Below are 12,807 nucleotides of genomic sequence, written 5' to 3'. Positions count from 1 at the left end.
GGAATAGGTTTTTGTCATGCCCTCTTCACCACTGTCTTGGTGTGTTTGGACCATTCTAGTTTGTTGGTGATGTGGACACCAAGGAACTTGAAGCTCTCAACCTGCTCCACTACAGCCGAGTCGATGAGAATGGGGGCGTGCTCGGTCCTCCTTTTCCTGTAGTCCACAATCATCATACGTTGAGGGATATGTTGTTATTCTGGCACCAGCCAGCGATGTCTCTGTCCTCTTCCCTATAGGCTGTCTCGTCGTTGTCGGTGATTAGGTCTACCACTGCAAACTTAATGATGGTGTTGGAGTCGTGTCTGGCCACGCAGTCGTGGGTGAACAGTGAGTACAGGAGGGGACCGAGCACACACCCCTGAGGGGATCCAGTGTTGAGGATCAGGGTGGCAGATCTGTTGCTACCTACCCTCACTACCCGGGGGCGGCCCGTCAGGAAGTCCCGGATCCAGTTGCAGAGGGAGGTGTTTTGTGCCAGGATCTTAGTGATGAGCTTTGAGGGATACTATGGTGTTGAACGCTGAGCTGTAGTCAATGAAGGGAAGTGAGTCTAAGCTATTAAATGACATTGCTCACATTTCTTCCTATACCCCTTTTGCCTACCCCTTCTTGCCTGCCTGTCAGAGAGCCATCACTTCCCTAGAACCCCCCGTCTTAAGCTGTAGCGCTCACCGTGAGACAGCAGCGCTCGCCTTCCAGGACGATAAGGGACGCGACGCTGCGGTTATTCACATTAGGTTAATCACCAAACTGCCACTCTACATGTCATCCACCAGGCAGGAAACGTATGAATGAATGAATGACCAGATAATTATCATCGCTGCTTTATGGGCTGAAACAAACGTTGACGGGAAGGTTTTACTGTGACACTCTTAGCTAGGGATTAGGGACCTTGCTTTCCTGGCTGTAGGGGGCGGTGACTGAACGGTCACTTCCTGGAGAGTGGCCTTTCAATGACAGGGGTCCAAGGTCAAGGGAGCGTCTGCTAAATGACTTAAATGTAAATGTAAATGTGTCATATTTGCATCACTGAAGATTAAATGGAGGTCTGGGTTAAGTTACAGTCTTACTCATAACTTTGTATAAATGTAATCTTTGTTTGGTTTGCTCTCACTTTCAAGTGGACAAATGCTGAATGAAGCACCAGGTCTATGATGTTTCATATTGCCTTGACCCTGCATGAACAGATCAGTTTAGCTGAGTGATGAAGCATGTGTCAGCGCCAAAATGAGCTCTCACTGAAACAAGGTGTCTGTAGCTAGTGATATCCAACCTTGCTATAATGGTATCATCCATCCAGACCCCTTACAGCCACCCAGCTGCACCACGTCCTATTCCACTAACATGGTGCTGGAGGCAACTGCGTGGCTGTTGGCTCAACATGTGTCAGATTCATAATGGCCAGGCGCAGGGAGCCAGATGGGTATTAAAGAAAGGGCAGCGGCCATGGCTGCCATAGCCTCCAGAATAGGTTTCATTAGGAATATAGTAGCTCTTTGTCAGCAGTCAGCACCATGGACAGCGCTAGTGCTGCACAGCTCCTAGCACAGCAGGCCACTGAATTGGCCAGAACCATAGCAATAAGCATATGGTGTGGTAATGTGCTCATTGCTATATTTCTCCTAGGCCACATACATAGCTGTAGACTGCTAGGGGCCACAGCTGAGCTAATATTCAATGTAGGGGAACAACAACAACCAGAATCAGCAGGGTGGTCAATGCACATTCCAGGAAGGGAAATCAGCAGGATATGAATGCTGCTCTTAGTGCTAGGCACTGGTGGACAGGGCTGAGAAGAGGGTCTTTACCTTCCTTTCTTTGACACATATGGTATTGCACAGTGCTACATACAGAGTGGTTTTGTTAACCATATGCCTCCTATATTCTTTATGGCAGTCAGCTTTCCCAGGGTTTCTTCTAAGAGCCTGGTTTTAGAGTCTTAGTAGGACGACGCACAAGAATTATACACACAACAGTGAACGGTGCACACCATAGTAAGTAAATCACATAAGTGAACCAAGTAGAACCAAGAAAGCCTTGTTGTTAAGCGGCTTTGGTTGTACGAAGACCAGAGCTGGCTTTTGTGCGGCAGCGTAGCCTAGTGGTTACTAGTAACCGGAAGGTTGCGAGTTCAAACCCCCGAGCTGACAAGGTACAAATCTGTCGTTCTGCCCCTGAACAGGCAGTTAACCCACTGTTCCCAGGCCGTCATTGAAAATAAGAATATGTTCTTAACTGACTTGCCTGGTTAAATAAAGGTAAATTAAAAATTGTGTTGACCAAACCAGCCTCTCTCTCTCTCAGCCTGAACAGTGTAATCTCGTCTCTCCGCGTGACAAGAAGTGGCCTTGTACCCCCGCCGCCACTCAACTCCTTCCTCCCAAACATTAGCGCTGACAATGTTATCAGGCCGCCGAGCCCTGGCGCCTCGCTGGAAATGCCGGCTGCGTGCTTTGTGTGTGCTGGATTGACGGAGACCAAGGCTTAGGTTGTCATTCGTTCACAAAGATAATGGGCGACAGAATTTAGCTAGGGCGGGAATGAGAAAATGTCAACAAATGTAGTTATCTGTGAGTGAGTTTGTGGACACACGTTTGAAGAAAAAGGAAGTAGGGAGACAGACTTCAAGGCTCACAGATATCAACACTGGATTGTATCCACAGCCTGTATAGCCTCTGTTAGCCATTCATGGTAAAAGGTTTCACATAAAAACACGGTTGAAGTTTAGCTAGCATACAGTTGAAGTCGGAAGTTGACATACACCTTAGCCAAATACATTTAAACTCAGTTTTCACAATTTCACAATTTAATCCTAGTAAAAAATCCCTGTCTTAGGTCAGTTAGGATAACCACCTTATTTTAAGAATGTGAAATGTCAAAATAACAGTAGGGAGAATGATTTATTTTAGCTTTAATTTCTTTCATCACATTCCCAGCAGGTCAGAAGTTTAGTATTTGGTAGAATTGCCTTTAAATTGTTTAACTTGGGTCAAATGTTTCGGATAGCCTTCCACAAGCTTCCCACAATAAATTGGGTGAATTTTGTCCCATTCCTCCTGACAGAGGTGGTGTAACTGAGTCAGGTTTGTAGGCCTCCTTGGTCGAAACACGCCTTTTCAGTTCTGCCCACATGTTTTTAGACTTTGCTGTCCTTGTTGTTGTGGCCATTTTGCCCACAACTTTGGAAGTATGCTTGGGGTCATTGTCCATTTGGAAGACCCATTTGCGACAAAGCTTGAACTTCCTGACTGATGTCTTGAGATGTTGCTTCAATATATCCACATAATCTTCCTGCTTCATGATGCCATCTATTTTGTGAAGTGAACCAGTCCCTCCTGCAGCAAAGCACCCTCACAACATGATGCTGACACCGCCGTGCTTCACGTGTTGGGATGGTGTTCTTCAGCTTGCAAGCCTCCCCGTCCACAATTAATTTCTGAGGTCTTGGAGGATTCATTTTGATTTTCAAATGATGTCAAGCAAAGAGGAACTGAGTTTGAAGGTAGGCCTTGAAATACATCCACAGGTACACCTCCAATTGACTCTAATTATGTCAATTAGCCTATCAGAAGCTTCTAAAGCCATGACATCATTTTCTTGGATTTTCCAAGCTGTTTAAAGGTACAGTCAACTTAGTGTATGTAAACTTCTGACCCACTGGACTTGTGATACAGTGAATTATACGTAAAATAATCTGTCTGTAATCAATTATTGGAAAAATTACTTGTGTCATGCACAAAGTAGATGTCCTAACAGACTTGCCAAAACTAGTTTTAATGACTCCAACCTAAGTGTATGTAAACTTCCGACTTCAACTGTATGTTTACAAGGATATGTAGCATCAACACATCTGAGCATATTGCTATCCACATTCCCTATCCCTCAAGTTATCAATGTTGGAAGTCTTAGGACTATGAATATCAACCCGCGATATTAGCAAATCAATGCGAGCACACTACTATTTCATCCTCAAGACCAACATGTCAAAGCCATAAAGGATTGCTACAGCCATATTTACATTGCTGATCCACCATCAAATATGTGGTTCTACAGTACCGTATCTATAGCAGCGTATGCCGTCTGTGTGGTGTAGACATGTGTTTAATAGGAAATCCAGGAGAGTCTGGAGCTGTATGTCTGATACATAGATCTGTATGAAGCCTGTCATTCACGTCCTACGGAGAAACAGACAGTATCTCACACAGCCTGGGCCCCCAGAGTCCAACACCTAGTTACCACGTCTGCGCCGATGTCGTTCGCCTTCAAAGAATACACTCGTGTCTCCGACATACATAGACATTCACGCATCACCGCACACAGGTACACAGGCCGGAACATATCTTACAACTCTTGTTATGTGCTCATAGTATCCTGTACACACAAGCAGGCTTGCACGTGAGCGCGCACACACACACATGCGGTGAAATGGCAGGACCACATTCAAGTGTGTTGAAGGGGCATAGAACGAGACAATATGAGCAACATACCTTCTGTCATTGCTTTGCTGACAACACCTATGAAATGAAGAGAAAATAAGAATATTATTATTATTATTGGAATATAAAAACGATATTTCCTAAAAACCTGAGGTATTGTCCCCTGATAATATAGGATAAACCCATTCCGTGCTTTCTGGGGATGAAAAAGAACAACTTGAATTTTTGCGAGGGAAAATGTGGAAATATGAAATGTAATGTTATGAAGTTCACCACAATATGTATTTAACCACCTGGTACCCTGCTCTCAATCATCAGTCAACCATCATCAACCCTTGTCAAGAGCCGGTAACACACTCCATAATCCGCTGACTCAAATCCAATCAGAGAGGAAAACAATGCGAAACTCATGATGAGGATGATGGGAGGACGCTGTGAGGAAGACACCAGCCAGAGGTGTCAGAGCTAACCAGACAACCCATGAGGAGACACTGATGAATGGAAAGTTGGGGAAAGTTCTGGTTCTAGAAGTGGAATAGTACCACAGCTGGAGGGGAATTCTGAAACCAACTGTCAGAGCCACCCCTCGGTGGTCTAATGCAGATGGATGGATCCACGGGGTTTGGGCGGACTGGGGGGAAATAAGGTGTTGCTGCTGCCGGCAATGTTCAAGGAAGCTTTTTGTGCCGGCAGCAGCGGCAGCATACATTTCTCTCTCACACCCTCCATTTTCTATCCGTGAAATATCATTTTAGACACGCTGGATAGGACCCTCGACCAGGCACCGTCAAGCCACAGGCGTGACTTATCGATGTGCCATGGTGAGGTGATGAGATGAGATGGTGGAAGGGAGACGGAGGCATGTGAGAGCGGAAAGGAACAGACTGTTAAAAAAAATAAAAAAAAATGTAACCTTTATTTAACTAGGCAAGTCAGTTAAGAACAAATTCTCATTTACAATGACGGCCACCCCGGACGACACCGGGCCAAATCTGCGCCGCCCTATTGGACTCCCAATCACGGCCAGTTGTGATGCAGCCTGGAATCGAACCAGGGTCTGTAGTGACACCTCTAGCACTGAGATGCAGTGCCTTAGATGGCTGCGCCACTCGGGAGCTGTCTGTACCTCACTACTTTTTTATTTGCCTTCCTACAACAGGTTGAGAGAGACAATCCAAACATAAGATGTATCAAACTAGAAGACCAAACCTCCAACCAAATCATCAGAGTTCCTACTGTACATAGTACCTGTTCCTAGAGTTCCTACTGTACATAGTACCTGTTCCTAGAGTTCCTACTGTACATAGTACCTGTTCCTAGAGTTCCTACTGTACATAGTACCTGTTCCTAGAGTTCCTACTGTACATAGTACCTGTTCCTAGAGTTCCTACTGTACATAGTACCTGTTCCTAGAGTTCCTACTGTACATAGTACCTGTTCCTAGAGTTCCTACTGTACATAGTACCTGTTCCTAGAGTTCCTACTGTACATAGTACCTGTTCCTAGAGTTCCTACTGTACATAGTACCTGTTCCTAGAGTTCCTACTGTACATAGTACCTGTTCCTAGAGTTCCTACTGTACATAGTACCTGTTCCTAGAGTTCCTACTGTACATAGTACCTGTTCCTAGAGTTCCTACTGTACATAGTACCTGTTCCTAGAGTTCCTACTGTACATAGTACCTGTTCCTAGAGTTCCTACTGTACATAGTACCTGTTCCTAGAGTTCCTACTGTACATAGTACCTGTTCCTAGAGTTCCTACTGTCCATAGTACCTGTTCCTAGAGTTCCTACTGTACATAGTACCTGTTCCCAGAGTTCCTACTGTACATAGTACCTCATTGGCTATGAAATGAATCACAATCAACTACCAGATCAAGAGGGAACCGAGCAGTAGGCTAGTTCATAGCTTTTCCTCGTATGTTCTTCATCAGCAATAGTGTACAAACTGAGGGAGCTAATTGAAGATGAAACAATGACATGTTATTAAAATTCCACAATTGTTGACCTTATAATGCAATCAGGTAAATCAACCTTTTTGGTTGACCTTTTTCCAGTTTGTCAGTTACAAATGTTGTGGCTATTAAACTGAAAGTTCCAAGGGGGGAAAAAATAATTTTGCAGTAGTCGATGGAAATGTGACATTTAGGGCGTAGTCACATGAAGATCTCAAATGAAGAAAGTATGCCTATCTAAACCTTGAAATGGTCTGAAACTGAACTGCAATAAATCAAAAAGTATAACAGTATATATCAATCTGTCTGATATACAGTACCAGTCAACATTTTGGACACACCTACTCATTCAAGGGCTTTCCTCTATTTTTTACTATTTTCTACATTGTAGAATAATAGTGAAGACATCAAAACTATGAAATAACACACATGGTGTCATGTAGTAAGCAAAGAAGTGATAAACAAATCAAAATATATGTTATATTTTAGATTCTTCAAAGTAGCCACCCTATGCCTTGATGACAGCTTTGTACACTCTTGGCATTCTCTCAACCAGCTTCATGAGGTAGTCACCTGGAATACATTTGAGTTTTTTCCCCCCAACCTTCTTAGTAAGGGTGAGTCCTGTCAATTTTATTGTAAATGGTAGCCTTAGCTAATATAGATCAGTGCTCCCATAGCTGCACAACTAATAAAATATATCCTGGTCTTCAAGGACATTAAGTGACTTCGGTCCCTTTACCATTTTCCCCATAGGAACGAATGACATCTTTATGATGGCACAGGAGACAACAGTGAAGCTGTATATATTCTACACGCTAATCAGTGTCACTTAACAGGCTAGGGTCAGGGGGAGGGGGATCAGCCTCCCCTGTGGGTCTTCTCCAATGGGAGAGAAGTCTCCAGATCTATGCTGATGACAGCCTGGCATTCATACGCAGTATTCAGTCACCTCGCTCTCTTAACTCGCGCACGCAGGCACAAACACACACTACGCAATCACCTCTCACCTGCACTCTTAAGGGCTAGGCAGAGCAGAGGGGTCTGTCACTGTCATGCTCAAGGGTAAACAAGGGTAAACAAGGGTAAACAAGGGTTAACAAGGGTTAACAAGGGTTAACAAGGGTTAACCTTATGCCTATATCTCTCAGCCTCTGGTCTGCAGGCCTGATGACGACAAAGGCAGAACACACAATCATAATCACAAGTTGACATTATTGGATCTTTCTGGGAATACGAGGTCAGACTGGAAGCCAATATTCCTGTTAAATTCTTCTAGCTGCCCCGAGTCCTGAAACCCTGATGCAACCCACCGAAGCAGCCCCTCGTCCTTCCTAACCAGCTGGCTGACTGCCAGTTGGATCAAATCCATTTAACGCCATCACGGGTTGCCCTGTGGCCTCCAGTGCTGAAAATTGCTACTGTATAAATTGCCCCGCATGTGACGGTCCAACTGTGTCACATGTAGCCAGTTACCTTCCTAGACTCAGGCAGGTGATTTTGTACTCTCTCCCACACCGTACATTGAGGAGGCACACCATTTTTTTTTTCAGGTGCTCAGCAGGTAGGTATACGACAGATGAGCGATTCCAGGTTCCTAGCTCTGCCTTAGCTCTGCCTTAGCTTTCTTCCCATCCCCAGCCATTCTCTCCGCACCACTACCCCCGTAGCTCACAACAGATGACTATCGCTGCCGCTGCCATCAAGGCCGGGCCAGGTGCTCCTCTATCTCTGGGAGAGAAGGGAGGGAATGGAGAGAAGGGAAGGGTAAGATGTTGAATTTCACACCTCACGGCTCCTGGATTAACCAGGTCTGGAGGTAATGTTGACAGACAGGCCGACTACCCAGGAGAGGGGTGAGGTGGGGGATGGGGGAGGGAGAGGTGGCCCCTGTTTGAGAGGGTCAGCTGCATGTAACATTATAGTTAGTGGTGTAGTGGAGGTTATATCCGCAGTGACATGCGCTGAATGTAAACCCATTTATTTTTCAGTGGGCATTGCGTATGCTCACTTCTTAAACCCCAGGATGCGTATCGTGGTAGCGTGGTGGAGGTATATGCCGTATCCATTAATAAGGCTGATAGATCAGAATGTTTAGCTTGAAATGTTGATAAACTACTATTTCTTCAACATTTTCAGAAAACACATGTTCTAAAAGTGGTTCCGTAGACGGAAATATCCATTCAAAACGTAGAAAGAGGGGAGATCTAAAGATGCAACAACTATCACGGGCTGCTAACATGACGAGGGTAACGCCTTCTAGACAACGAAAGAAGGTTTAAAGAAAACCAACAGAACAGGAGAACGCAAATGAGGCCGTCTCTATAAAATAATTGCTTCCGCGTTTCTATGGTGGGATTTACGCTGTAGGCTACTTTGACGTAAAATGTCTCTGTAAGATAATCTGACGCAAAACGTCCAGGTTTCAAACAATTACGGAAAACAGGCAAAATAGCGACGCTAATGACAGGCCTAACCGTCTTCTGGTAGATGAAAATGCTTTCCCGAAAATGCAGAATGATATCCCGATTATTTGCATTAATCCAGTGGCCAATTGTTTTGCAAACTCGATCTCATGTGCAACAGTGTTTCCGCTAACCAAACAGTGCGAGGTGCCTGCACACTTCAATTAAAGGGCAACGACACAAAAACAAATTCTGACCTCAAAGGGTGTCTCCTGATGTGGTTCAAGCATATTGTTGTGGACTTTGAACATCCGCTTATGTTGTTTTTCCATTGAAACAGTGTGACACCTGCGTATTTCGGACTCAGTTGACAGCCTCATTTATCTAATTCAATAGCAGACCTACTAGTAGCCTACTTGCACAGTACAGCTTGGGTTGGCCTGACTGTTAGAGACCAATATGGGATGGGGTTGATCAATTTAGGTCATTTAGTGCATGTCACTGTATCTCATCGAATTCTTCACACAGGGTGCCATTCCTTCGCTGGGTGGGCCAATTTATTTTGTGTGTGCAAAATTGGATTTTACCCACTGATTATAGTGGCGCTGGTACCAAAGCTACAACACCACCTAGGTTCATTAAATCATATACCTAGAACCACCTAGAATGGAACGCAAGATATCTTAGGGTTCACTGGATACCAGGATCACCTGGATACAGCACAGCCACTTATCAAGTATCACTATCAACCCCCACCTATCAGAGAAGAGGATACTGCTACGTCTGACAGACAGACTGACAAGAGGCTCATGGCGTACGGCTCAGGCAGCCGAGACGGACACATCCTTTAGCATCCCAGGGCAGCCAGGTAACGTCTCACAGAGCAGCCGTGTGCTCCGTCCGTCCGCGTACCTCGTCTGGAATTCACTTTCCTCCCCAGTAGATTCCACTCACACTTCACCTCACCTCGCCGCACACCAGTTAGCATCAAGGTTCAGCGGAAATGACGGTACGCATAGCTTCCCAGTGTGCAGGGTGTAAACAGTGGAAAAATCTTAGTCATATTTTTTTTTTTACTATTTACAATGGGTTAGAGCTACATTTATGTATTTTATACATGGGGCAGAATGAGACCAAAGTAATTGCTGCGTTGCCGTGTGAGTGTTTCAAGAAGACAGGGAATCTGCAATTCAAATATTATGTGAGGGTTGTGCTGAGTAAGCGGCAGAGTTATTTAGCCCCCGAAATATTAGCAGCCATTGGCAAATCGTGTCAAAAGCCAACGAAGCGAGGATATTACAAAAATGACTTCAGCAGGCAGCACAGCACATTACAGATAATGCTCGGAGAGACTACAATATCTCCAGTCCCAAATATACTTACTAAATGTTCCACTACAATAGATTTGATTTACTCATTCAGTCACGGGAGGCGGCTTTATGCCAGAATATTAAACGTGTCTAATAATTAAAAGCTTCTGCTGAACTACCCTTTAATTCATTCATATGATTAATATGCCAAGGTGGCAGCTCATTGTTTACCTCTTGACAGACTATTATAGCAACAAAGCAATAATCCCTACTGGCGTCCTTCCTCGTAATGCATCAACAGATAGATTATTTTTGTAGCTCTGAGGAATCAGACCAAGCACTTCCAAGAAATCATTGGAAAACTGGGGAAAACTCGATTCCTCTAGTTCCTTATAAAGTTAGACATTGTCTATAGCGCTCGCCAGCTTGTCGCCCTGAGCAAGGCAGTTAACCCACTGTTCCACGGGCGCCGAAGACGTGGATGTCGATTATGGGAGCCCCCCCGCACCTCTCTGATTCTGAGGGGTTGGGTCAAAGGCGGAAGACACATTTGAGTTAAAGGCATTCAGTTGTCCGACTGATGAGGTTTCCCCCTTTCCCTTTCCTAAAAAACGGAAAGGAATTACCTCTGGTTTGTTCAGCCACTCCTAAGGGGAAAATGAATGGAGAAAGAATGGGGTTTTGGCATAAACGCCAAAAATAAGGCCTGAGATTGACACAGCCTTATGAGATCTAATACGTTTTGTTCTATGAGACAATATCTGTCAGTTAACATTACTTTATGAATTATGAAGCCTTTATGTGCTTTTTAAAAAATGACAAATGCTTAAAAATTCACAAAAAAAGTGACATTAGCTGGTGAAGATTATCTCATAGAACAAAACATAGAAGATATCCTCAGCCTTTGTTTACCATAAACCTTATTTTTAGCATTTACCCCTCCCCCCCACCCCCCCCAAAAAACAAAACATTTTAATTTCCCCATAGGCTTTGACCAACGAGGCATGGCAGAGAGACACTACTGCTATTTCTCTCGATTACCTTCCAGACTCTATACAGGGTGAACAACTGAAGAAACAAGTGCACAAGAGTTCCTCCACATCAGGAATATTACAAGACTTGTATTTTTATTAATCAAACACATCAGATCATTTTTTTTTTTTAACTTAACCATCACATTCCTCATCTCCTTTCAGATTCTCCTTTCTCTCGTAGAGCGTTGGATCTCAAAGACTATGACGGGGACACGTTACAGTATGCAAAGAGACAAAACTGCCTATCACCATGGTGTATCCACGCTCCAGAGATTAAAGCCCAGGAGTGGAAGGAGGGTTTATACTTTCCGCATGAACACCTCTCTGAATTGAAACTCCTATCTGCTCGTCTTGCAATAGACTACTGGTTCCCCCATCGTTGCAGAAAGTTAATATATCTGCCTATTGCCATCACCCAAAGCAAGGGGCTGAGCCTGTATCCTGTCATAGAAAATGACAGAATACATAACCCGTACTGTATATAGTGTGTGAAGTCTGAGTGGCACTGACAGTACGGTTCAGAGTTGAATGTGCGACAACTATAGTGCTGTTTAAAGGGGAAAAACTAGATCCATAGAGAAAATGACAGATGTGTGGCCTGAGGCCGGGCCGGTCTGCCACCCTAGCATGACAGAAAACTGCAGCCGCTACTAGAATAGTCCAAGTAAGCAAGATTATATGTGACATAAACACAGTTCTTGATCCTTCTGACACAAATACCACAACACAAATAGATGTTTCTGTTTCTGTGGAAAATAAAGTAATACTATTCTACTAGAAATACAGGTTTACCTCAAAAACTTTTAACGTGCATTTGAGGCACTCAACCACAACATTGTTCATTTCTATGCCTGAATTCTCCACCATATTGTTATCACAAACTCAATGGCATATTTCCAATATCTGAAAACTGACGGCATCATTCTCAGACACAACATGTGCAGTAATAACGCTCACAACTCCGTAAATACCAAATACACAAGCACACAAGAGCAATCCTTGTATTCGTCAATCAACCAATAGTACATCAATGTTACGTACAGTGACATAAAAAAAAAGTCACAGACCTACACATACACACACAAGTCCACACGAGCACTCCCCTCCACACACACACAATGCCTATCCCTCCTGGAGAGGAGTACCTTTGCGCTCGGAGCGTTTCTTGCGCCTCCTCTTGAACCTCCTCCGGATCAAGCAGTAATAGGCCCCCACGGTCCCCATGGACTGGGAGCTATCCAGAAACAGAGCCATGCCAAACAGGGCTCTTCTGTTGCCTCTAAGCAGTCGTTTTGCCCCTTAGGCTGCCCTGTTGCCCCTAGGCTCTCTTTAGCCTGGAGAGTCTAGGAGGCACTGCACTTCCCCTCCCTCTCTCACTCCGCTAAGTACTGTACAGGCGCAGACCCTCCCTCCTTCCCCTCACGCTCAACTTTGGGAGGAGGAGGAAGGGCGAGGAATAAGTGGAGGAGGTGCAGTCAGGCTATGACAGTGGAGGAGGGTGATGTCTGGCATGTTGATCCAGCATGGTAAACAGCTGTCAAATGAATATAGCAAAATATGCCTCTCTTTCTTGCTCTCTCTCTCTCTCTCTCTCTCTCTCTCTCTCTCTCTCTCCTGTCTGTCTCACACCCTCAGATGTCATGAGCTTTGCCAGCCGGTACTTT

The 12,807-nt window shown here is 44.6% G+C and overlaps 1 protein-coding gene across 1 annotated transcript in view; it reads right to left on the bottom strand.

Moving 5' to 3' along the window:
- LOC118363718 (double-stranded RNA-specific editase 1-like) overlaps nucleotides 1–12,513 on the bottom strand; it is a 32,096-nt gene extending 19,583 nt beyond the window's left edge. The window contains exons 1-2 of the mRNA XM_035744866.2: nucleotides 12,289–12,513; nucleotides 4,491–4,517 (exon numbers count right to left, since the gene is read on the bottom strand). Of these exons, the coding sequence (XP_035600759.2) occupies nucleotides 4,491–4,517; nucleotides 12,289–12,397 (136 nt within the window). The 5' untranslated portion in view covers nucleotides 12,398–12,513. The remainder of the gene's footprint in view (nucleotides 1–4,490; nucleotides 4,518–12,288) is intronic.
- Between the last annotated feature and the right edge of the window lie 294 nt (nucleotides 12,514–12,807).

This window comes from Oncorhynchus keta, chromosome 30 (genome assembly GCF_023373465.1).
Source record: "Oncorhynchus keta strain PuntledgeMale-10-30-2019 chromosome 30, Oket_V2, whole genome shotgun sequence".
Taxonomy (NCBI): Eukaryota; Metazoa; Chordata; class Actinopteri; order Salmoniformes; family Salmonidae; genus Oncorhynchus; species Oncorhynchus keta.
The sequence above is the reverse complement of the archived record's forward strand: the minus strand, read 5'-3'. Positions and strand labels throughout refer to the sequence as shown.